Source organism: Clinocottus analis, unplaced genomic scaffold, assembly GCF_023055335.1.
Source record: "Clinocottus analis isolate CAN_PGR_092001 unplaced genomic scaffold, fCliAna1.0.p SCAF_11, whole genome shotgun sequence".
Taxonomy (NCBI): Eukaryota; Metazoa; Chordata; class Actinopteri; order Perciformes; family Cottidae; genus Clinocottus; species Clinocottus analis.
Genome location: NW_027175832.1, coordinates 11,863,391 through 11,888,863, shown reverse-complemented (window position 1 = coordinate 11,888,863; position 25,473 = coordinate 11,863,391). Strand labels below are relative to the sequence as shown.

Sequence of the window (25,473 nt, the reverse complement as noted above, 5' to 3'; positions counted from 1 at the left end):
TCTCTCTCTCTCTCTCTCTCTCTCTCTTTGGGAATCAGGTGATTGATCAGGTTACTGTCTAAAAGCCCCATGGATTAACTGTATCTTAACATAAAGCTCAAATAAGGATTTTTTTTATTAAATAATTAATGCTCTTACTAATACTCTGACTACTGCTGCTAATATTTTGACAATTACAACTACTTCTAATCATAGAACTACCACTACTAATACTACTGCTAGTACTATGAATACTACTACACACTCTCTCTCTCTCTCTCTCTCTCTCTCTCTCTCTCTCTCTCTCTCTCTCTCTCCTTCTCTTTCAAAATAAAAGCCCCATGAATTAACTGTATCTTAACATAAAGCTCAAATAAGAATTTTTTTCAAATTAGATAATTAATGCCCTTACTTATACTTTGACTACTGCTGCTAATATTTTGACTATTAGCACGACTGCTAATCATACAAATACCACTACTGCTACTACTGCTAATACTACAACTACTGACTACTGCAGCTATTAATATGACTACTGCTATTACTATGAATACTACTACGACTACTTCTACTCTTACTCCTGTGATTTCAACCACTACTTCTACCCATACTACCGTGTTACTTCAGTTACATCTCTCTCTCTTATTGTAATTAATCTCTTGGATTATTAAAATGATGCAGTTTTCCATTTAACTTTTCCATTTCTACATTTAAACAACAAGGATTTTCAGCAGTTCAGTCAAATGCTTTTGGGCTTCAACACTTTTCATCAGGTAGTTTTCTATATGAAAACTATCTTCAAATCTTCAAAATCTTCAAATCATCTTCTACTTCAAACGTTTACAGGTTCTTCATACGTTCAGCGAGAGACACAATTTCAAATTTCAAATGTTGACAAAACATTCAGCTATTATTCTACGCTTTTACATTTAACTTTTCCAATTCTACATTTAAACAATAAGGATTTTCAGCAGTTCAGTCAAAAGATTTTGGGCTTCAACACTTTTCATCAGGTAGTTTTCTATATGTTCAGCTACATTCAGCTTTCATTCAGCTATATTCAATTATTTTCAGCTGTATTCAGCTATTTTCATAAATATTCAGCTATTTTGTTATTTTAAAATATATTCAGCTTTTTTCATATATTCAGCTGTTCTGTCATTTTCAAATATATTCATCTGTGTTTAGCTTTTTGCATATATATTCAGCTATTCTGTTATATTCAGCTTTTTTGATATATATTCAGCTATTCTCTTATTTTCAAATATATTCAGTTTTTTTCAGCTACTTTAAGCTATATTGCACTATGTTCAGCTATATTCAGCTATTTTTTTCAAATGTTTCAGCTTTAAGCTTCAGCTGTTTTGCATTCCAACGCATTTTCCACAGGAAATACAATTTCTAGTTTTGATTGTTCTTGTGTGTAAGCGTTAAGTTATAACGATTAAACACCACCTCTCTGTAAAATGCAATGCAGTTTGACACCAGTTTGAACTACATCATCCAGAGTGATCAGAAATAGAAGAATATCAACTGACACATTAACTAGGCTTATTAAATTGCTGACCGCATGCAATTAAATTAAATTGATTTTGTACAGCCTAAAATGTGTTTTCACAAGGCTGTGTTCCCCTCACCAACAGGGAAGGTGTGCATCCACCGCCGCCGGTTGGAGGTGAGCTTCATGGGCATTCTGGATGGGGTGAATGGGTTTATGAGTGCTCTCTGAGGGGTGTAACCTCCTGGGCGGATGTGCAAAGTGGACTCAGCGCTTCCCACTGTGAACCTGCCCGGGGCACTGGAGTCCCGCTGAGAGTCCATCATCTTCTCCAACAACTCTGAACAACAGGAAAACAAAAAAAGACGAGAAGATGGGCTGGAGAAAGTAAAGTGATGGAAGAAGCACACTTTATTGCATCCCTTGATTGCATTTTAGCTTAAAGCGATACTTCAAATTTCTTTTCAGAATCTTTCAAAATGGCAGAATCTTTTCACAAATGTCCCTTTTAAACAATAACACAGACAAACTAATCAACCGTGGCAGCAGCAGACCAACAACTCATGTGTTTTATGGGGTAAAATTTCAGTTTTTGTCAAAGGAGTCGTAGAGAGCTTGGATAACGGCTTCTGTTCCTAGTTGAAAAGGGCTGGCTGACGGCAAATTAAAGAGGTGAAAATATTCTAATTATAGCATACACTCTAATTTAAATTGATTCTTTTCGGTGGCAACTGCCATCTACTGGAGGCAATACACTGACAATGGAAGAGTACCTTATTCAACCACACTTCAAAAACTATCCCTTTAAGATTTGAAGGAGGTACCTCTGGTGCTGGTGTATCCCAGGGAGCTGCTGACTTCATACTGGAGGAGAGGCATGCGGGGTATGAGCAGCATGTTGGACACAGGGCCCAGACTATCATCAGAGGCCAGGCTACGCTGTTCCTCCGGAGCTCCAGAGCGAACGGGAGGGGACACGCCTATCCCTGCACTGACGTCCACCGAGCCCCAGCTCTTCCTCCCACTCGTCTCTTTGTCTCGACCCATCCTGAAAGACACACAGTAAAAAGTCATGGAGTTTAAGGTGACCCAACCGTGCCCCCGAACCAAGCCCTTTACCATGACCAGGCAGAAACCATGCTCTGGGTGGGCGCTTATGTACTTTGACAGGTTCAACAGACCCAGATCCACAAGGTTTACTAGAAAGGATAGCTCTGTCCTCATGTGTTTAATGGAGGACAGTTCTTCTTTGGACCCTCATCTAGGTGTGAGCTACAGAGAATTGTTAGAAAGCAGGATTAAGGCTCAATGTACTTGTCCTGGCACTGAATCTTTTACATGCTTGTTTTTTCCAAGTATGCCATTTGGGTTTTGTGTGGCTTATCTTTAACATTTACACTAAGAACCCATTAGAAATTATATTCAAAATCTCAGTGGGATTATCCTGGTGAAATAAAGGATTAATACATGCATTTTTTAAAGTATTTTAGTGTTGTGAGAGCAGCAAGCTACCTGAAGTTGGTGCTCCTCTGAATTCGTGAAGGACCAGGCAGTCTGAACACCTGAGCATCATAGGCATCGTAGTCCACCTGAATAGGCAAGCTGTTTTCAGAGTCCTTTGGCGCACAGAGAGCTGTAAGAGGTTTAGTATTATTAGGATCATTAGGATTCTTCCTATGGGCCCTTAGAGACACTTAGAGAAATATTAAAATTGCTTTTGATGTCTAAAATATGTTTTGCTGCTGCCCCATTCACAGCAGGTCATGGCTTTGCTCCTGTGCTGGCACAGTGGTCTGACTTTCCAAGCTGGAGGCTAAACTCCATCTGCTGTAGATAATATCTTTGGCATATTTCATGTCAATGTGTCCAAATGTCATAAAGACATTCCATTAAAATTCAAATCTTACATTCAGAATCAGAATCAACTTTAATGGCCATGTACATTTTCATATGTAATTTGACGCCGGATTCTTCTTTTCAATGCAAAAGCTAGATATAAAAAAGATAAATATAAAAGAATGACCAAAAAAATAAGACATTAAGGAAACAGAAAAACAGTAAAGTAGTAGTAGTCCGGAAAGTGCAACTAGTACAAGTGGAAGTGACTGATTAATTGTTCAATTGTTCATCAGACTGACAGCCAGTGGGAAGAAGCTGTTTTTGTGCCTTGTGGTTTTGGCGTACAGTGCCTGTAGCGCCTACCAGAGGGGAGGAGTTGGAAACCTGTGCAGAGGCTGTGGTAAGCTAAACCATTTTGCAAAACAACGTTGTTGTAAAACTGAGGACATTAACACAAAACAATCACAGTACAAGGCGAACAAATACATTAAAAAAGTCACATAACAGAGGCACAAGGTGAAGACAGAACAGAACACAACTCTTCCAGCAGTGATGACGCTTATTTGTTTGCAGTTGATGCTGACAAGATATCAGAGCTGCCACAGACACACATCAAGTTAAACAGCAGTAGCATGCTAGTTTTTATTGATTCAGTAACATCAGCAAACTGTATAAGCAAAATAAGTTTTAAGAAACTGATGCCATGTCCTCAACTAAGCCCCACATGCACCAAGATCTACCCTTTCAGCTCCAAAGTTCCATTGCTGGTCAGAGGTGTTTAAAATGCAATGTGGAGAAAGGACAGGAAAAAACAATGTGGGACTGATTTAAATAGTCACGGCAGTATCATCCACACAACAGTGTCACACAGTTGCAGATGAACTAGTGGAAAGTCATCTTGAACTGTTTCAGGGGATTGGAAAACTAAAAGACTTTCAGGTAAAGCTTGACATAAATCCTGACATTAAACCGGCATGCCAACCCCATCGACGTGTACCGTTCTACATTCGTCAGAAGGTCGAGGATGAGCTTCAGAAACTGGAGGCAGATGACATCATCGAGGAGGTCACTGGCACTACACCATGGGTCTCACTTTTTGTCACACCTCCCAAACCTAAAGATCCTGACAAAGTCAGACTTTGTGTTGACATGCGCCAAGCTTATTAGCTTATCAGCTATAGAGAGGGAACGGCACATCACTCCCACCATGGACGATGTGATACACAAGCTAAATGGAGCAACTATGTTTTCCAAACTGGATTTAAGAGCTGGATATCACTAGCTAGAGCTTCATCCAGACAGCAGGTACATCACTACCTTCACCACACACCTTGGGTTGAGGACTGAGTTTTGGTATATCCTCTGCTGCTGAGGTATTTCAAAATGCTACCAGCCAAACACTGCAAGGTCTTTCTGGTGTGAACAACCTCAGCGATGACATCATTGTCTAAGGCGCCTCCCAGGCTGACCATGACAACAACCTCCAAGCATTGTTTTATGAACTCAGAGAAAGCGGTCTCACACTCAATTGTGAAAAATGTGAGTTCAACAAGTCAAGGCTTGAGTTCTTTGGTTTTATCTTCTCAGGAGGAGGTGTTTCAGCAGATCCAAAGAAAGTCACTGCAGTTCAGCACGCTGCGGATCCTCAGAATTCAGGCGAAATTAGGAGTCTGCTAATTACTTCTCCTCAATCTCAGAACCGCTGCGCAAGCTCACCAGACAGGACACACCCTGATTATGGGGCCCGGAGCAGCAAGTTGCACTACAGACACTGAAAGACAGTCTAACCAGTGACACTACAATGTCATACTTCTACCCAGGCAGAAGGACAGAACTGATTGTAGATGCCAGCACTGTTGGATTGGGTGCTGTCCTCTGCCAAAAAGATGAAACAGGAGTGAAGTGCATGATAGCATATGCTAGTTGGTCTCTAAGCAATGTGAAGAGGAGATACTCCCAAACAGAAAAGGAAGCGCTGGCCATAGTGTGGGGCTGTGAACATTTCCACCTGTACATCTATGGTCATCCTTTAACTCTGGTGACAGATCATAAAGCACTGGAAATCATATGGAACAATCCCAGGTCCAAGCTACCTGCCAGAATTGAGAGATGGGGACTGAGGCTTCAGCCCTACATCTTTAAGGTGGAATACAGAAAGGGATCTGACAGTCCAGCTGACGACATGTCTTGTCATCCCATTTTGTCTCAGACATGTGAAAGTACACGTGCAGCAAAAGTGGCAGAGGAATACGTGAACTTCATCACAAGCCAGGCAACACCTAAAGCCATGACACTCACAGAGATCAAAGCAGAGACACTTGCAGACCCAATCCTTTAAGAAATTTGGGCTCACATCAGACAAAACACATGGCACAAAATTTAGAAGTCACAACATGCTGACATATTAAAGCAGTTCAGACAAGTTAGCAGTGAACTAACTACATCACATAAATCCGACATTGTACTGCGGGGCATCAGAATAGTAATTCCCATGGCCCTACAAGATAGAGTTTTACAGCTAGCCCATGAAGGACACCAGGGCATTGTCAAAACAAAATCACTACTCAAAACCAACTTTTGGTTTCGAGACATTGATCACAAAGCTGAAGCAGCAGTACGCAGTTGTACTAAGGTGCTAAAAATGTCCATTCTACCAGAAGCTCCTTGGCATAGTGGTAGTGCAGACTTCTATGGACTGCTTCCAACTGGAGAGTACTTGCTTGTCATTGTAGACGACTATACATGCTACCTAGTTGTAGAGAGCGTACGGTCAACATCAGCAAACACAGTTATTCCGGTCATGGACAAAGTTTTTTCCATGTTTAGAATCCCCAGAGTCGTGAAAACCGATAATGGTCCCCCATTTAACAGCGACCAGTTTTCCCAGTTTGCAGGCCATCTAGGATTCCATCACCGCTAGATAACACAGCTGTGGCCTCAAGCTAATGCTACAGCTGAAAGATTGATGTGCACGCTAGGCAAAGCTATTCGTGTGGCTGAAACACAGGGGCTTCGTTGGAAACAACAACTGAATATCTTTCTACGTGAGTATCGATCCACACCACACAGCACAACAGAAAGCTCCCCCGCAGATTCGCAGGCAGATTCTTGTCGTAACGCTACCACACATACACTCACTCCAGGTGAAACGGTGCTTCATCGTCAACCCAAGCGCAACAAGCTCACCACACCGTACAACAGTAACCCATACACAGTGACCAAAGTCAAAGGCTCCATGATCACAGCAGCCAGAAATGGCTTCATTTTCAGAAGTGCTTCATTCTTTAAGAAGATCTCTCCAGAACTGTTGGACATCCCACCAGATTCTGATGATGATGATGATGATGATGACGATGATTGTGATTACAGTGATGCCTCTACAGTCACAACTCCAAGATACCCCTTTAGGCACAACAGACATCCTCATGCCTACCTACAGGACTATATGCTAGGACACAAATATGAACTGTTGAGAAGTCAAAGGGACTGATGTATGCAAGATTTCAAAAGAATGTTTAGAGATACTGGTGTTACAGATTTGCCATACTCTTAGACAAGTATAATGTTCAGCACAGTAAATAGGGCAGTTGACGTTTTGTTAAATATAGACATGTAAGAGCTAACCCGGGTTCAGAATGTATAGGCATTATGTTAGTATATGCGTTTTTTTTTTTTAAAAAGGGCAACGTGATGTTCACACACTGAGAAGACGCCACCTGGCGAGCATAGAGATACATAACATGAGCGCGTTAACCAAGAGCAGATGATGTGTATACGTGTGGAAGTGAGCGGAGAATAAAGGCCCGGTAATGTACATCAAGTTGTCGGCCATCTGGTGTGAAACCACCAAACAGAAACATTACACATCTCTTCACAGTCTTCACCACAGACTTTGCAGATTTTAGTTTCTGCCTGTAGAACGGCAGAAGATGAAGCAGGCAGTCATCAGAGAGTCCCAAAGCTGCTCGAGGGAGCGATATGCGTCCTTTATTGCAATGTAGCAGTGGTCCAGTGTGTTGTTGTCCCTAGTGCTATACTTGATGTGCTGTCTGTATTTTGGCAGTTCTTTGCTGAGGTTTGCTCTGTTAAAGTCCCCATTTAAGTCTGTGCAAAGTTTTATCCAATCCAGAGGTTGCTTGGTTAAAAAGACTAACTGCAGACTGACTAAAAATGAAGTCATTATCAAATTCATGATTTTAAAAATTAGAAAGAGCTCAGGTCTTCCTTTTTCAACCGAAATGGAAGGGTTCCGTTCTGGCCAGCACGCCTTATTTTTTAACCGTTTAGAGCAGTTTGACCCAATAAATAAATAAATTGATTCAGATCCTAAAAAGTTGGTTCACATCTGGAACCAAAATAACAACTTCAAGTGCTAACCGTGGGCTATAGATCGTAAAGAGAAGAAGTCTTGCACACAATAGTCTTTTAAATTTTAATAGTTAATCCATGCTTGTTTTTTTTATATTATAAATATAAATAGTAATGAAATCCATCTGCAATCCCATTGTAATTGTTTACTTCCGTCACATTGTACAACACCCTCTGTTGATGAGGGCATCCCTGATCACAAGAGTTCTGTTCAAAACTGGTCCTCTCGATAGCACAAAGTTTCCAAAACCCTGAATGCAATCACGTCAAGAACCACAGCTAATCTGGTGGAAAAGGGGTGAGAGAGATACAGGGTCACAACTTACTGTGCTCCTTGCTGCTCTTGAATTTCTCAGCATGAAGCTAGAAGAAACGTCATGTAATGAGATGTTATAATATACACACAATTTATTTTCAATCAAACAATATTGCTTGAATAAAAATGTGAAGGTACCTTGCGGCCAGCCAGTTTGATTCGAGGGGTGAAGGAACTGCAAGAGTTCTGACTTTTGGAAGTGTAGAAGCTGCAGGCGTAAAAGACAAATATGCAAATTTCACCTTTGCAGAAAACTTGAGAATTATATTTATCAGTCACTGCTATGCAGGCAGACAGCTTTTTAAATGTACTTTTGTTTTTGGCGATATTAGAACCGATTGCCTTCATACATGGTTGCTTGTTTTGTGTGATTTCGACACTTTACAGCACATTGGGTGTCACGCTGGGGAGTTATCCAATTGTGGTTTGTAATCATTCAATGACACAATACAGCAGTGGTTGTTGCAGACACCTGGTGGGGATCTGCGTTCTACAACATTCTAGTTTTACCTGTGGTTGATCCAGTGAGGAAGGTTGTAGTCGTCCCCCACACGAGAGTCTCCAGGTGACGTTCTGTTGTGCAGCTACAGAGAGTAACAGCCATCAGAAACCAACAGGTGCATGGCCTAATGCACCAAAGGACATCTATACTCTAATGTGTCACCTTGAATAATGGTACTGCATGCAATGGCTGCTCCCCCATGCACACCAAGTCTACCCCAATACCTAAAGAGAGAAAAGATACCAACATCGTTGACTTCATACAATTAACTTTTAATTCTCTGTCAAATAGATCTGGCCAGCTTCAAGTCTTGTTTCCACACTGACCGTTGTCAATCATGCGCTGTTTGGTGAGAATCATAAGCAGACGGTCAACTTCAAACACTCCCACCCCAGGAGTGATGACCACTGACATCTGGCCGGTGCGGTCGAAGTTACGGTTGATGTAGTGCTTGTCAAACACTGAAGGAGACAAGGTGATTGACAGCTTCTCTTCTCGTCTTTTTTAATTAGTAATCTGTGAAAGACTAACTTTGGATATAAAAGGACAGGTGGACAATCACAAGCCTACATGTTCCAAACTTCACTGCAAAATCCCCTCTATTTGAGACTAACAAGCCACTGCAGATCAACAAAGGCTTTGTCTGGGGAAATAACAAGAGGGAATATTCAGGGTTCCAGCTTTCTTCTCAAGATCATTGTCCAGGAGTTTTCTAGTAACATCTACTAATACGTTCATTGAAATAGAAGACTGATTTAAAAAAAAGTGCAGCATAAAGTATTGCAAAGACAAATGCTAGCAAGGTTTTTAAAAAGTACCATTAGTCAGTATTTAACAGCTGTTTAGGCTCCCATTTGTGGTTTTGTCTAACTAACTAACCAACTACTTTTTTTCTCACTTTCCATGTCTTTTTAATGACAACAACTCCTACATTTATTTAATTTTAGCTACCAAAATCTTTCTGCTAGAACTAAAATGACTTTTTATTCTATTTTAGTAGCAGTCTACTTACCATTGAAGGAAAGGTTAATGGCCTCAAGGTAGTTTCCTTGAGCAGCAGTTGAATTGTAACCAAGAGGAAAACCATCTGGCATGAAATATAAAAAATAAACATAAGACACAAAAGGCAAGATTGTAATTACAAAAGCCACTTGATCAACCCCTTCATTAGCCAAACACTCAACTCATTCATTACCTGCTTCTTTCAGCCGCACCAGGATAGGATACTGAATGAAGAGCTTCTTGATCGTGACCAGTAATGATGTCCACTCATCTCGTCTCTCATTCTGGGCCACAACCCTGATCAAAGAACAGTTAAATGGATGGTTTGGATGTTTAGAAGTGGGAGTCTGTGAGGTACGATTTTTGCAGGGTTAGTTTGGATTCTCTAAAGTCACACAATGACAAAGGCAACGGAATACTGGCAACTCCCCTGTTCTATAGCCCGTAAAATGGCAGATTTTGTCAAAGATGTCCTGTGGTTTTGAAGAGACCATAAATATATATGACAGCTTGAGATCCTCTTCAGAAAGAGCTGTCTGACAGCAAGAACAAAACAAGGGGAAAATATTTGTCTTTAGCGTACACTAAAGCAGATTTATATTTTTTTTTAGGCTTTGAAAATACATCCTCAGGAATACATTACTTTGCCTCAATGCTGGTACTTGTTTCTCCAAACTTCAGGAAATTACCGTCAAAACAAAAGACCTCTGTCCTCCAAACAGTAAATCAGATCAACTTCAAATAAGACAAAGAAATCAAAGTTGTGAACAGTAACTAAGGCTACCTGTAAAAGTCTTCATAAAAACGTCCTTCATGATCCTGTCTGATGGATCCTCTCAGAATCTCAGGAAATTCATCTGAGGGAAATTGTATTCGTATTGTTGATAAATGTATCAATTTGCAACATAACTCACTTGACAACATAGGAAAACAGACTCACCCACAGTTTTGGCATTGTATAAAGTACGGGAGAAAAGTACAACGGTCACCTCATGACTGCAGTTCTTCTCCTGTTTTAACAGTAAAAACACATTTGTAGTTTTATATTAACAACAAAAGCCAACCAAAAAATTAAAGCTGCGAGCATCTGTGAGCGGGCCCTCGTTCCAGCAAGTCAAAGACGCCTGCGGGTCGCAGAGGTTAATTGGTTGATATCTTCTAAACCAGCGATTTCCAAAGTGTGCCCACTAGGTACTCCAGCGAGGTCATTTATGATTAAATAAAACGTTTTTAATTTTCAATTTTGAAAAGTTTGAAATTAATATAAAATATTTATGATTTAAATTACGTGTTATTCTTTTACTTGTGTAACCGAGGGTTCTTTTTGTGCCTATACTGTGTGATACCAAGACAATAATAACATGATCGTTCGTCAGCCAAGCCGGCAACTTATTTATTAACATCTTCTCTTTTTCACCACCAACATTTCTCCGCACCTCTTCTTCTGTTTTCCTTCTTCAAAATAAAACCCCCGGAAACACAATACAATAGCTTACACTGGCAACAAAGACAATGCCTGCGGAATTAAAGGCGGTTTTGGATGAAGCAATGAGAACAGTAAATTTCATCAAAAGTCGTCCAGTGCAATCACGCCAGTTTGCTATATTATGCGCGCAGAAAGTGACCACCTGCAGCTTCTTGTGCACACTGAAGTCCGGCGGCTTTCATTGGTAAGGTGCTCACCCGACGTTTTGAACTGCATGACGATGTCAGGACATTTTTTGTAAACTCCCGGTTTGAACTGTCAAACCAATTCTGTGACTTCAAGTGTCTTTGTAAGTTGGCGTATTTGGCCGAGATTTTTGGGAATTGAAATGGACGTTGACAAGAAACATATTTTCTCCCTGATTATGTCAGTGTTTGACGTATTGCAAATACGTTGATTATACACGTATTTTAGTTTTTTTGTTTATTACAAATACGTATGTAATCTTGTGCTTGTGTTATTGTTTTCTTGCTTTCTCGATGAATTTAAACCTTCAAGTAGCTTCTCCTGGTACTCTTTGACTTGGAAGCAGAAACCTCTTCCCTTCAGGGAAGCCTCTGCCTTCGAAATAGTCTGCCGACAGAAAATAAGAAGCTGCAGCCATTTCGTGACTTTACAGGTAGAAATATGAAGTTTACAAAGGCATGGATTACTTTGTTGGATGCCTTATAGTTACGTGGAAATCAGACTTTGGTAAGGGGTACTTATCACGAGTTTAGTGAAACGTTACGTCGCTGCAGCAAGTTCATGTGGTTGCGTAAGTACTTAAATTTAACAGTTACTTAATTTTTTTACCCATGTGCATATTCTCACAAGGGTTACAGTATTGTAGAACTTTAAATGGAGTTAATAAACGTTGTGGTTGCAGAGATAATCAAGTTTATGTTTTTAAAAAAGATAATCGTTTTCTCAAAAATCAGGCACTGGACGCTCAGGGCTGAATTGAATTTCCAAACTCTGCGAAGGAAAAGAAAAGGGGTTGTGTGAGGCCGGTAACGGGGCCGGTCTGAAGACCACTTGCCCGAAGGTGCCGGTAAAAGACCGCTACGCGCCTGGTCCGGGACGGTAACAGCCCCCGTCCAGCCGGGCCCGGGACGGTAACAGCCCGCGTTGCGCCGGGTCAGGTCTTCTCTAAGTCGGGTTGTCAGCTGCAGCTGACACTGACGTACGTTTGTGTTTAACATTTTAAAACATTTCTGTATGACCAGTACAGTTAACTGACGTGAAAAAAACAATGTCAAATGGGGCGCCGTCTTGTAGTATTAAAGTAAATATATATGAGCTCTGGAGAAAATGCTATACAAAACATACATTGTCGGTTAATACATTTTTAATCGGTTAAATACTTGAGGTGATTTAATAATCCCTAGTTTATGTTTTGATCAGAGTTGCAGGGCTCCCAAGTGTCACGCATTTAGCGTGACTGTCACTCATTTCGGTCAGCTGTTCGGCGACTCGTATTTGTCGGAAAATCTAAGTAGGCGGAGTTTAAGGGTTTCAATCTATGTTTTGTAGAAAAGAGCCACCCGGACATGTGATGATGAAGTTAGAAAAAAAATGTTTTTCACAAAATTCAAAATGGTGGAAAATCTAAGTAGGCGGAGCTTAAGGGTCTCAATCTGTTTATTGTAGAGTACATCCACCCAGACATATATGCCAAATTTCAAGTCAATCGGTGGTAGTTGGCAAAAATGGATAGCTTTAACATGCAAAGGGAGCGTTAGCGAGCTAATTTAGAAAAAAAAATAAAAATTCTGACAACCCAATTAGATTGGCATTTTTGCCAATCCAGAGAGGTGTGGAAATTTTGAAGAATTTACGTTTAGTCCAAGCACCTCTTTTGTCCATGCAGTGACCGCAAATAATACTAATAATAATAATTAAAGCTGCGAGCAGCTATGAGCGGGCCTTCGCTCACTACAGCATGTCGGGGACGCCTGTGGGTCGCCACATAAACAAGCTTTTGATACGCCTTGATGACATTGAACCACAGACAATTTTGTGAGAAATCGAACACAGCGTTTCGGAAGATTTGGGGAAAAAATTGTTTTTCACTAAATTTATAATGGCGGAAAATCTAAGTCGACGGAACTTAAGGGTTTCCATCTGTGTTTTGTAGAGAAGAGCCACCCAAACATGTGTGCCAAATTTCAGGTCAATTGGTCATAGGGTGCGAAAGCTGTGGGCTTTCGCAACTCAAGCGTTGTAAAAAAAAGGGAGTTTTTTTAGGGGGAGCTATCCGACTTCCTGTATGTTTCAGAGCATGGTCCCAAGAGACTTTATTTTAAGTTTAGATGTGGTACATATGCGTACCAAGCTTGATACATGTAGGTCAACCGTAGCGCTGGGGCTACTTAAATGAATATTTGTAGGGGGTGCTTTCGAGCCGAAGTGCCATTTTGAAGCATTCAAATCATATCAGGCAACTACATCTTTGGTTTGAACGTGTGTGCCAAGTTTAGTTACGTTTTGAGCATGCTTAGTGCCTCAAAAGCACCTTCGTTTTTGATGGCAAAGGATGAGTCGCCACGGCAACGGCGTTTGACGAAACATCAAAAGCTTTGGGGGACGTCATCATGAAAGTCCTATGTTTGTGTAGAAGTAATTTGATGTCGATCGGATTGGCCTACGAAGAGAAGCAAGCCAAAGTATAGAACATTTTACTTCCTGTTACCACTAGGTGGCACTATGACTAAAATCCTTTGATAACTTTTATTTGCAAAGGTATCAACATCATATTGGCCGAATATGAAATCAATCGGATTTAATCTCTAGCAGGAGTTTGTTAAAGTACGACGCGTGGAAACAAGGAAAACGCCAAAATTGAACGATTCACTATAGCGCCCCCTAGTGTCAAAATATTCTGAAAAAATGTGGTTAGGTTTAGGGACACTATGTTTACATATGCTATAAAGTTTGTGAGGATAGGCCAAGCGATCTGGAAGTTATGGGTATTGACGTATAAAGCCACGCACCTAAGAGGTTAATTGGTTCATATCTTCTAAACGCAAAGAGATATCAAGAAAGTTTAAGATATCATTTGATCACATTGAACCAACAATGATCTCCAGAAAGTTTGATTAAGAATCGGACCAAGCGTTGGAGAAGTTGGAAAAAAGTTTTTTTTCCACAAAATTCAAAATGGCGGAAAATCTAAGTAGGCGCAGCTTAAGGGTCTCAATCTGTTTATTGTAGAGCAGTTCCACCCGAACATGTGTGCCAAATTTCAAGCCAATTGGACATACTAGGCGTCTTTCACAACTAAAGTGAGCGCTAGCGAGCTAATTTTTCCGACATTTTTCTGACACCCCAATCAGATTGGCATTTTTGCCAATTCAGAGAGGTGTGGAAATTTTGAAGAATTTACATTTACCCCAAGCACCTTGTTTGTCAATGCAATGACTGCAAATAACGAGAAAAATAATAATAAACATTTGAGTTTCAATAGGTCCTCCGCTCTGACGTCAGTGCTCGTGCCCTAATAATAATAATAATAATAAACATTTGAGTTTCAATAGGTCCTCCGCTCTGACATTGTCAGTGCTCGGGCCCTAATAATAAACATTCGAAATTCAATAGGTCCTCTGCTCTGATGTTGTCAGCGGCTCGGGCCCTAATTAGTGCTCAAGCACTCAATCAGATACCTTAAGAACGACTGAACCTGGGAAACGCGGCCAATATTAATTTTTAAAGAAGATGGAACCGAACATCTGTTCAAAACATCAAGTCAATCGGTTGTAGTGGGCTATGGCTGTAGGTTGTAAAACCTAAGTTCAACTCTAGAGGGCGCTATTAAACTCTTTTTTTTCGACACCTCGATATATTGAAATTTTCACCAAGTCAGATTAGTGGTCAATTTTTGAAAATTGACGGTTTAGCCCAAGCACCTATTACTACTACGACTACGTCAGTGCTTGGGCCCTAATAATAAACATTTGCATTTCAATAGGTCCTACACTCAGTGACTATGTCAGTGCTCGGGCCCTAAAAATAATAATAAACATTTACATTTCAATAGGTTCTCTGCTCTGACTAAGTCAGTGCTCAGGCCCTAAAAATACGTAATAAAAAGCCCGCAGGAGAACATAAAGTGCGCTTCCAGCATGGGGTCTCTGACCCCATGTGGCTGAAGCCACACTTAATAAACATTTGCATTTCAATAGGTCCTCCGCTCTGACTACGTCAGTGCTCGGGCCCTAATAAAGAAAATCACAAACCTTCCACTTGGCAAAAAGGTCAGACAGGAAACCATTGACAGCTTTCTCAAAGTAGAGATCACCTGAGAGCAAGATGTTTGAATAAGACATTCTCAAGAGAGAGCCTTTAAGGAACTGAAACGCAAACATGTTCTTACAGAGTGAGGAACAAATCAGAATGTCTGACATCAACTCACCATAGATGTCAAAGTCCCACATCTCACAGCTCATCTGGATAAAGATGTACACCATTGCAGATGTGGATCTGAACACCACCTGTGTCGAAAAAGGTCACATGAATGCCGATAGGACGGTTGAGACGGAGTTCTTGTTGCATAGAATTGAACCTGTATCTGATTTAGGACCACATGTAAAAGTAGCCCATATCAGAAGGGAAACGACCAGATTCCATGTGATGTGCACAAACAAATCTGATTCATGAACCTTTTGTTGTCAGTCTGAATGTAGCCTAGTAACCGTACAATTCTGTGGTAAACTTTTAACTAACACCAACATCCAATATTATTGTTGCAGGAAAACTTCAGTCGGTATATTTCAGCACTGTTCTCACCCTGGTGTCTTCACTGATGTACCCACAGGTCACTTTCTCTCCCTTCACCCAGAGTTCACTGGCCTGGGCTCTGGAGAATGAAGAACATTGTAAGCATGCAAACACAAGTGACAGCTGAGATGTAAACAACGTCTCATCTATGTAAATATACGCCTTCTTTTCTAACCGTAAACAATTCAATTCAATTCAAAAACAAAGTTCCAGCAACATAACTGGGTGCTTAGTATTCTAAGCAAAGGCTAAGAAAGCACATGCTGTATGTTGCTGCTGGGCAGCCACAGAAAATGTGTTTACATGTTGATTTATCCACATTCAAGTCATTGTGAATGCATTTCTGGAAATGGAGTATGGAGAACACAACGTATGCTTCGTACCTGATTCCTGCAAACTCTACTTTCTGCGTCAAATAAGCACACGTGCTCACCTGGAATAAAGATTATAACAGTTGAATCCCCGGTAACTGTGCTGTTACACATTATACCCAGACACATAAACGTCCACATATCTACCAGACTCTTCTTTAGTCTCCACATGTCTCCTCGGCCAATGTACTGGTCCTTGAACGTCAGCTCCACTAGGTCCAGTGTCACATCCTGCGAGGAAAAATAAACTATGAGCGATTCTGTTCAACTGGCAAATGGTGAAGACGTAACGGGGTCATAATGATCATACCTTTGGGTCGACAGAGTTAACAATGACATCCTGGTAGGCACGCAGCTTGAAGGCTTGTGCTACGGTCTGGTCGACACTGATTGTCTCTAGACAAGAACATAATATCCCTCATAAGAAGTGAGAACAAGTGAGGCAACCATCACAAACCTTTGCTTTAAGTAGTGAATGGACTTCATATAATAATAGAACTTTTACAGTCAATGTCCAACTTGGCCATTATGCTGTATATTATAGAAGGACGAATCTGCCAATTATAGTCTCAACGAGACGGCTGTAGCTCAGGGGGATGAGTGGTCGTCCCGTCACCACAAGGTAGCCGGTTCGATCCCTAATCCCCCCACAGTTCACATGTCGAAGTGTCTCTGAGTACGACACTTAACTCCTCGTTGCTCCCCGGGCGCCTCACAAGGCAGCCCACTGCTCCTTAATCCAGGATGGGTCAAATACAGAGAAGAATTTCCCCAAGGGGATTAATAAAAGTGTATGTTTCTTTTCTAAAGAGCATTTCCTATGGAAAATGCGTTGAAGTGCAAAAAGCTGAAGTTCAAAGCTGAAATATTTGAAAAAAAAGCTGAATATAGCTGAACATATAGCTTAAAGTAGCTGAAAAAAACTGAATATATTTGAAAATAAGAGAATAGCTGAATATATATGAAAAAAGCTGAATAGAGCTGAAAATAACAGAGTAGTAGTAGAATATATATGCATAAAGCTGAATACAGATGAATATATTTGAAAATAACAACAGCTGAATATATATGAAAAAAAGCTGAATGTATTTGAAAATAACAAAATAGCTGAATATATATGAAAATAGCTGAATACAGCTGAAAAATAATTGAATATAGCTGAAAGAAAGCTGAATATAGCTGAACATATAGAAAACTACCTTATGAAAAGTAAAGCATTTGACTAAACTGCTGGAAATCCTTGTTGTTTAAATGCAGAAATGGAAAAGTTAAATGGAAAACTGCATCATCTTAATAATCCAAGAGATTAATTACAATGAGAGAGGGAGAGAGATGTAACTGAAATAACGGTAGTATGAGTAGTGGTTGAAATAACAAGAGTAAGAGTAGAAGTAGTCGTAGTAGTATTCATAGTAATAGCAGTAGTCATAATTATAGCAGCAGTAGTCAGTAGTTGTTGTATTAGCAGTAGTAGCAGTAGTGGCATTTGTATGATTAGCAGTCGTACTAATAGTCAGAATATTAGCAGCAGTAGTCAAAGTATAAGTAAGGGCATTAATTATCTAGTTTGAAAAAAATCCTTATTTGAGCTTCATGTTAAGATACAGTGAATTTCATGGGCCTTTTATTTTGAAGCCCTTATTGCTTTGATATTGCATATAGAGCGTTAGGAAGACTTGATTAACAGATACTGTGACTGGTGAGTCTGTACGATAAAACGTGAAGCTGAATATTTTAATAGTTGAACGGTTTCTGGAGCTAAAAAAAAAAAGCAGTTGAAAAGGGCTAAAACACATACGGAAGAAATAGAAGAATAAGTTGATTAAGGATTCGAAGAACAATAGTTGGAATGCTAAAGCAAAAGCATTCCAACTAACTCGAAATTGCAAACGGAAGAAATAGAAGAATAAGAAGTTTAAGTATTTAAAAGATTTGAAGAACAATAGTTGGAATCCTGAAGCATTCCAACTAATAAGTTTATTAAAGATTCGAAGAACAATAGTTGGAATGCTAAAGCATGCTAAAGCTTTAGCGTTTTAGTTGGAATGCCGAAGCATTCCAACTAAAATGTTGAATAAAGATTCGAAGAACAATAGTTGGAATGCTAAAGCATTAGTTGTTAAAGCATTCCAACTAATAAAGATTCGAAGAACAATAGTTGGAATGCTGAAGCAAGTTGGAATGCTGAAGCATTCCAACTTCCAACTAAATAAACTAATAAACTAACTAATAAATAAATAACTAATAAATTCCAAGTAATAAAGATTCGAAGAACAATAGTTGGAACGCTATAGCATTTCAACTAAATATTAAGAAGTTTAATAAAAATTTGAAGAACAATAGTTGGAACGCTTGCGGCATTCCAACTAATAAGAAGAAGTTTAAGTTTTTTAAAGATTTGAAGAACAATAGTTGGAATGCTGAAGCACTCTGCTTCAGCATTCTGAAGCATTGCTGAAGCATTAGTGCTGAAGCATTAGTTGGAATGCTGAAGCATTCCAACTAATTAAGTTTGGTCAATAAAATAGGAGAAGATAATGAAAAATGCCCATTATGGTTCCCTTAATTAAGCCCAAGATGAGGTCTTCAGATTGCAAAAATAGCTCAGATCATTAATGTACCTTTCTGAAGGTCCTCTTTCAGACTCTTCACTTGCAGCAGCAGAGGACTGGGGAGAGACAGCACCAGACTCAAGCTCAGTAGGGCAACAACACGGAATGGACGTCAAGCAGCGACCCTCTCATGGCGAAAGCTCACCTGTATTCATCGGTGGGGTGTGCTATCTCGACGATATCCCTCAGGCTGACTTGAGGGAAAACTTTAGGGTTGACAACCAACTCGTCATCTGCTCCAAGGAAAGAGTTTGTTTGTGTAACATAAACAAAGAAACCCTTTCATTAGGGGATACGTGAATTCGCACAAATCGCAGGATACTTGCTTACCACTTCCACCAAAGCCTTTCTTGTGAAGTACAAGCTTGTAGGACTTGTTGGTCTTCATCATGAACCAGCTGGGGATTCAGATCAAGAGTCAGTGTGTGACTTATCAAAGTGGTTAAGTTGTGAAGTGATACAACGTAACTTAAGTTCCTCGTTGGCCTATGACGAGCCACGGCCACTGGTGAACGCTCTCTGTCACACAGACCTACAGTACATTCAAGAGGTATGCCGCTTTACTTGGGACTAACTTATTACAACGTAATATATCGGTAGGAACGACTGAGCACACGTAGAATAGATACAGCAGTGCCTTAGCAGTCTGTCAAACTCCTAGCAGCTCTCAACTGTCCTGGGACGTTGACATAATGCTAGCCTCGCATGTGTCCAATTTGGGACAATTCACCGCCACTGGACTATATTAACTAACACCAGCACCAGCGTCACAACAACCATACGCAATGAAAATACATCCAAAAAGTTGAAATAAGGGAGAACCAACGTTTTAGATGGAAATAGAATGCCGTTCGCTCGCCAGCGTTGACTAAGCTAACGGGCTCACACTAGTACTTCCTCCAAAACACGGATACGTGCGATGTGATTGGTTCGGGGCGGGTCAGAGAGTATTTGCAAAGCAAGAGGGCTCACTCCGCTTATTTCTATCGCCAATTATTTTGAAAGATTAAATATTAAAACCCATGTTTTTTTTGTTTCAACCAGAATACCTACGAATTCACCGAAACTCTACACAATGTCTTTAAATGTATATCTATATATATACGTACTGGACATACTTTAATTGAAATTAAGCACACAACTGCAATGCAATACTTAGGATGGATAAATTGCAGAGGTCAAATTGAATGTATGTAGCGTTATGTAACTGGCATACACTTTATAACTGGTCCCTTTGCGCTTCACTTGTTTTTTATATTGATGCTCTGTTTTACTGTTGTTTATATCTTTTATGCTTTTATGTTTTCATCCTGTATTATTTTGTTGTAAGGCAACCTTGGGTGACTTGAAAGGCACCTCCAAATAAAATGTATAATAATAATAATAATAATTATTATTATTATTATTATTATGTAGGTATGTATGTAGGTATGTATGGACAATGACAATTGTAATAAACATTTAGAGTTTTTCAGTAGATAAGAAAGTCCCAGTCATTAAGGATTCATTAGGTAGCCATTAGTTATCTTGAATACTATCATGACAGAACAGTTCAGACAGCTGATAAAGCAGTTTAATAGGCTTTGACAAGAATACTGGTTTCATAAATGCACAGCTGCTATAGTTGGCTATTGCTCCAATGAATCATTATATTAATTTAAGAAATTACATGTTGGGACATTATTAGTTAAGAGTAGACTAATTTTAATTTTTATTACTTGAGTGTAAACAAAACTATTTGGTATTATTGCTCCAAGTCCAGTTTATACACATATTAGTACATGTGAGACATATTCTACAACAATACTGTATGAAAAAAATAAACACTATAACAGCTGCTAAGTAAATCGAAAGCATCCACAAGGATTTTACTAGGGTTCATATTGGCCTGTCCCAAATGAGTCTGGTCCATGACTACTGTCCACCATGAAATGATGGACGTAGTGTAGTTTGTTCATATATTGCAGAAGTACTACGGTAAACTGAACAGATTTAAATGAGACACAGAGATTTTCAGGAGTGTATACTGGTTGTACCCTTTGCAATAGAATGCATATCAGTTTGGAGACTTTGATGGTGAGAAACCTAGAGGGACATGTTCAAAGGCACATTGGAAAATGTTAAGTCCCTTTGATTTCTGCAGCCGAAGCTCAAACAAAGCCTCTCTGGTTCCGCTCTCCTTAACAGCTCACTGGGAGAGTTCCTCATTTCGTCAGCAGCAGCCTCTCCTCATGTCTTGAGGCGAGGCCTTCTCGAGGTTTGCACAATCTGATTCTGCAGGACAAAGATCAATGGTAGATTCATATGCCCTCGCCTCAAGGCTTTTATTATGAACATATCTGCTTGTTGGAAGTCAAGTCTATACTCACTGATACTACCTCCATGTCCAATGCTCGCTGGTAGCTCATTCTCTGTGTCCTTCAGTACACACTTCTCAAAGGCCAAAGCTGCCACCCTGAAGAAAAATCCCTGCACGTTCTCCCCTGTAAATAAGAACAATCAACAGCTTTTCATTAAATTCATGCTGTCTTTATCAACCATAGAGCACCGAGAAGTTTAAGCTCTTGGGATTTTTACCTGTTTTAGCGGAAACAGCCCAAAACTCTGCATGCATTTCTGTTGCTATCCTGACGGCATCCTTTTCTGTCTTCTGTCTTTCATCTAAAGGCTTAAGAACAAGACAATCAAGTACTAGAAGAAAATTGTGTTGTGAAAATCTGCAAAATATATATATAATATAAAATGTGTTTACCAGCAAGTCATTCTTAGTTCCGACCAAGAAGATAAAACAGGAGTCAGGCTCATTTTCTCTCAGGGCCTCCTCCAACCATTGGCTACGAAAACAAAACAAAGTTGGGTAACACTTTCTATGATCCCCATGTCTATAATGCATTTGAAACATACTTCTAATGAGTTATAATTTGCTTATAGCACTATAATTATAGTTCCTGGGAAAATACATTGTTTTCCAGGACATTTGACTTTTTCTCTTCTTCTCTATGTGGTTCCATGCCTTTAAAATCGGCCAAATGTTTCCCAGATGGCGTGCGAATCCTGTCCATTTATTAATAGATAATGATATTCATTAGAGCCGCTGTACAATTTCACAATACACTAATTCTATTTATCCATCTGCTGTCTTTTCCTGACTTAAAGGTAAGGTTCAGCTGTCAGATCTGATGAAAGGTGATGTCACAGCTCAGATGTGGCTAGTAAATAATAGTGTCTGTAGTCTGGTAAAATGGACTAAACACGGTGATCCTCTACAAAGAAGATATTTCAATCCAAAACACAGTGCATCCATGTTTTGACAACTGTAGAACAAGCTGAATGATAGCATTATAAACAGACCTACCGTGTATGATCCAGGGACTTAATGTCTGCCATGTCAAAGGCTGTGATAATGACTGGAACATAAACAGGAAGTTTCACCATTTTTGGTTTACACAAGTTAAAATGTCAACTAGTCTCACCGAGCATCAGACCCTCAACCATGTTTTTTTTTTTACATCAGTTCAACTTCTTACCCTGAGCACCTCTGTAGTATGCAGAAGCGATGCACTTGAACTTTTCCTGCCCAGCAGTATCCCAGCTAAATAAAACAAGTCAAAATGAAAGGCAGTACTCTAAAGATACAGGTTTGAAAAAATACTTTAAACTACTTACATCTGAAGGGAGAAAGGTACTCCAGATACCTCAAACCTCTCAATTTCAAAGTCAACACCTATGGTGGCCTTGTAGTCACTTTCAAACACATCTTTACAAAACCTAAACAGCATGAACAAAGACTGTTATTTTTCTTCCTCATGATTTTCAGAACTCAGAACTGTGATAGGGCTGAGCATCATTAAAAATACAACTTCACTAGAATTCCTGACCTGAAGAACTTGTCTGCTACTTGTCTGCTTTATTCAAATATATTTAGACAGTATAACCAATCTGATTTTGACATTGTAGTCTCGGGTATGTATGTTATATAATATGATAAAGCACCTGTTAATAAGACAGGTCTTCCCCACATTAAGATCTCCAACAACCACCACTTTTGACATTCTCTGGCGGTCCCACCTTTAAAGAAGACAGCAGATTTTTAACATTAGTGAGGTGTAATTGGTTTTCATGTAATGTTCAAGCAAAGCTAAGACCAACGACCCAAAGCAGGAGACTCACAGCTGATGCCTCGCGGCTCCATCTTTACAGGTTACTTTAGCCTGAAGATCCCAGTCTTTCTTCAGCTGAAGAGAGGCATTAGATGTGTAGCACTGAATAGAACAGGACCATATATCAGTGACATTTAGCCACTGAATGCATGTTATGACATGTTTATAAAGGTTCCAACTGGAACCCTTCAAGAGGGTTCTACCCTGAAACGTACTTAAAGGGTTATAGCTACATAGAACCTTCAGTGATAGGTTCCACCAAGAACCCCCTACGGGTGGTTACACACATCTTTGTGGTTCTACCCACGACTCTGGAGGTTTTTTTCAGAGACTTTCCACCTTCTCAGGGTGCTAACAAGAACCCACGTGGCAGTTCCTGAAATTACCTATTCATTTTCCCTCAGACCTTTTTAATGCCAGTTAAAATGAAGATATGAACATTTGCGTCATTACTAAATCCAAAAGACAGCAATTATTACCGATAAGAACATGACTATTAAAAAAACAGCAAAACAAGTGCATAACATTTAGGACTTCTAAAACAGTCTACGGTTATTCTAACTGTTATAACTGTGTTCAAAACCATTCGTGGGATGAATCTCAACAACACGATTGAAGACATTCAGGAATAGTCCTGAATGTTTCATAATAATATAATTGTAATATTTTTGGGACTGGAATTCTGAAATATTATATAGAACCACTAGCAGGGTTTCTCAGGCAAACAAGGAGCGACAGTTGCAGAGAGAACCTGTGAACTGACCCTAATTGCAGAAGTTATTAAACATTGTAGATTCCTGCACAAAGTTTTTAATGTCTTATTTTAATATTGTTTAGAGGGCAGAAATATATACTGATTGTAACAGCCTGTAATTAATACTGTGATCTGAGACTAATTTCACTCTCAGAGAAAGATAAAAGTCACGTTCCAATAAAATGAACATCTTGTAGACTGCAGTTCTTACTGTTTTAACCACAGTGATCTGGAATCAACTGGAGCAGACATTATTGGTAGAAGAAAAAAAACAGGGCATACCTCAGGGAATTCACAGATGACTCTGTCTCTGCTGATGGGTGGTGGTGGGAAGGGAATCATCCCATTCCTGTTTCCCTGCATGACAACCTGTGAGGGAAGGAGTTAAAGAAGTTAGCCTTATGTAATTAGGTCTAATAGCAAGCACCCCGTCAACGTGTGTGTGCATTCTTAGATAAATATTCTCTGAAACACATTAAAGCATCAGGTCACAAATTCAGATTTGCATTTCACTTCATTGCATTAAAACGCCAGCAGACAAACAGGTGGTTGCTGGTGTTCATTAGTGAGACCGTTATGAAACCTTTCATCGTGTGTGTTACAGACCGGGACGTTAACGACACCACTGTCTAGTTTTAGAGAGACGCTTGTATCGCGGCCGCATCGTGAAGTTATCCAGTCTGCAGCCGGAAGTAAGGTGACTTTGCCTTTGAAACAAAAGCACACAAACAACATTTCAATTCCTATTTGGAAGATATTTACTCAGCCTTTAAGTGAATTATTTATTACCACGTATCTTGTGTTTTGTATTGCTTTTCTGTGTTTTATACTTCCTTCCCCCGTCCCAAAAAACTGCCAAGGTTTTAGTGTGAAGGTCCTGAACGGAATTTACCTTTTGTTTCGCTCACTGTGACGCTGACAGGCAGATCCCACAACCAACTCAGCAATGAATAATTCCTATTATTTCACAGGTGCCCTGTTTTTTCTTCTCAAAATGGCGCTACGTAACATCGCGGTTCTTTCCGCGCAGACTAAGAAAGGCTTGTACTCACCACAAATAAAATATCCGTGTATGTCCTGGATTTCTCGGATGTTGCCGCTTGCTGCAGCAGCAAGCCTGGACACTGTTTGACGAGGGGCTCGTTTCCCTGGCAACCATACTGTTGCGACTGTGTCACGTGATAATTTGACTTTTATTGCACTGTATGTTAATACTATCAAAACTGACTCATTTACAACTATGCAATTATTACATGATAACATGCTAATGCGCACAATATGATTACTGAGCTATATATGGCTCAGCTGTAAACATGGCAACATTTTAATCTGCAGAAAACCCCAACACATTTGTGAAGCTTTATACAGTAAGTGACTGCGGTCAAGTGAGCCCACCCACATCCACCGAGTGAGCCGCACGCATGAAATTAAATGGTCGTCTACGGTGGCTAAGATAGCCCAAAAAGCATTCAAACGTAATTTCCCAATATGCAAACGGCTATAAAAAACAGTCTCCTACATTTGTAAAGTAAAATTACAACGCAGTCTTGTTCAAGCTGACATCTACTATGTCCATGTTTTGGAGAAAAGTGACTTCAAAGTTAGCTTCAATGTAATAATGGTATTCGTAATTTCACAATTTCCTTCAGGCTGACCTCTGCCGTGCACATGTGTATGGCCTTGAGATTTTACTGTACATTTTTGGAGAAAAGTGACTTCAAATTCAGCTTCAATGACATAATGATATTCATAATTTCACAATATTTAAACAGCTATAAAAACAGATCCTTCCATTTGTAAAGTAAAATTACAATGGAATCTTGTTCAG

General features: G+C 39.7%; 2 protein-coding genes across 12 annotated transcripts in view; both read right to left on the bottom strand.

Moving 5' to 3' along the window:
- The window catches only part of depdc5 (DEP domain containing 5, GATOR1 subcomplex subunit), a 47,930-nt gene extending 27,761 nt beyond the window's left edge, over positions 1-20,169 (bottom strand). For all 6 annotated transcript variants that reach the window (XR_011079954.1, XM_068599730.1, XM_068599754.1 and 3 more), the window contains exons 1-22: positions 19,558-20,169; positions 19,062-19,129; positions 18,877-18,964; positions 18,741-18,787; positions 16,430-16,515; positions 16,267-16,350; positions 16,132-16,181; positions 15,758-15,827; positions 15,384-15,462; positions 15,208-15,269; positions 10,445-10,514; positions 10,289-10,361; positions 9,698-9,801; positions 9,515-9,589; positions 8,829-8,963; positions 8,665-8,726; positions 8,511-8,584; positions 8,139-8,208; positions 8,011-8,047; positions 2,990-3,110; positions 2,302-2,525; positions 1,617-1,817 (exon numbers count right to left, since the gene is read on the bottom strand). Coding sequence is in view for 5 of the 6 variants with exons in the window: in XM_068599730.1 (XP_068455831.1) it covers positions 1,617-1,817; positions 2,302-2,525; positions 2,990-3,110; positions 8,011-8,047; positions 8,139-8,208; positions 8,511-8,584; positions 8,665-8,726; positions 8,829-8,963; positions 9,515-9,589; positions 9,698-9,801; positions 10,289-10,361; positions 10,445-10,514; positions 15,208-15,269; positions 15,384-15,462; positions 15,758-15,827; positions 16,132-16,181; positions 16,267-16,350; positions 16,430-16,515; positions 18,741-18,787; positions 18,877-18,964; positions 19,062-19,122 (1,873 nt within the window). In the remaining variant the exon portion in view is untranslated. The remainder of the gene's footprint in view (positions 1-1,616; positions 1,818-2,301; positions 2,526-2,989; positions 3,111-8,010; positions 8,048-8,138; positions 8,209-8,510; positions 8,585-8,664; positions 8,727-8,828; positions 8,964-9,514; positions 9,590-9,697; positions 9,802-10,288; positions 10,362-10,444; positions 10,515-15,207; positions 15,270-15,383; positions 15,463-15,757; positions 15,828-16,131; positions 16,182-16,266; positions 16,351-16,429; positions 16,516-18,740; positions 18,788-18,876; positions 18,965-19,061; positions 19,130-19,557) is intronic.
- A 570-nt stretch (positions 20,170-20,739) lies between these two features.
- Positions 20,740-24,921, bottom strand: rab36 (RAB36, member RAS oncogene family). 6 transcript variants are annotated; one of them, XM_068599781.1, is made up of 12 exons: positions 24,698-24,921; positions 24,252-24,352; positions 23,928-24,014; positions 22,902-22,993; positions 22,725-22,799; positions 22,398-22,499; positions 22,259-22,323; positions 22,087-22,138; positions 21,484-21,565; positions 21,309-21,399; positions 21,101-21,214; positions 20,740-21,005 (listed from the first exon to the last, which is right to left on the bottom strand). In XM_068599781.1, the coding sequence occupies exons 1-12, from the start codon at positions 24,906-24,908 to the stop codon at positions 20,944-20,946; spliced, it is 1,134 nt and encodes a 377-aa protein (XP_068455882.1). In that variant the 5' UTR covers positions 24,909-24,921; the 3' UTR covers positions 20,740-20,943. The 6 variants fall into 6 exon arrangements, with proteins under 6 accessions (XP_068455882.1, XP_068455891.1, XP_068455916.1 ...); XM_068599790.1 differs by having other exon boundaries at positions 22,902-22,966; XM_068599815.1 differs by lacking the exon at positions 24,252-24,352 and having other exon boundaries at positions 24,698-24,830.
- Positions 24,922-25,473: the final 552 nt, after the last annotated feature.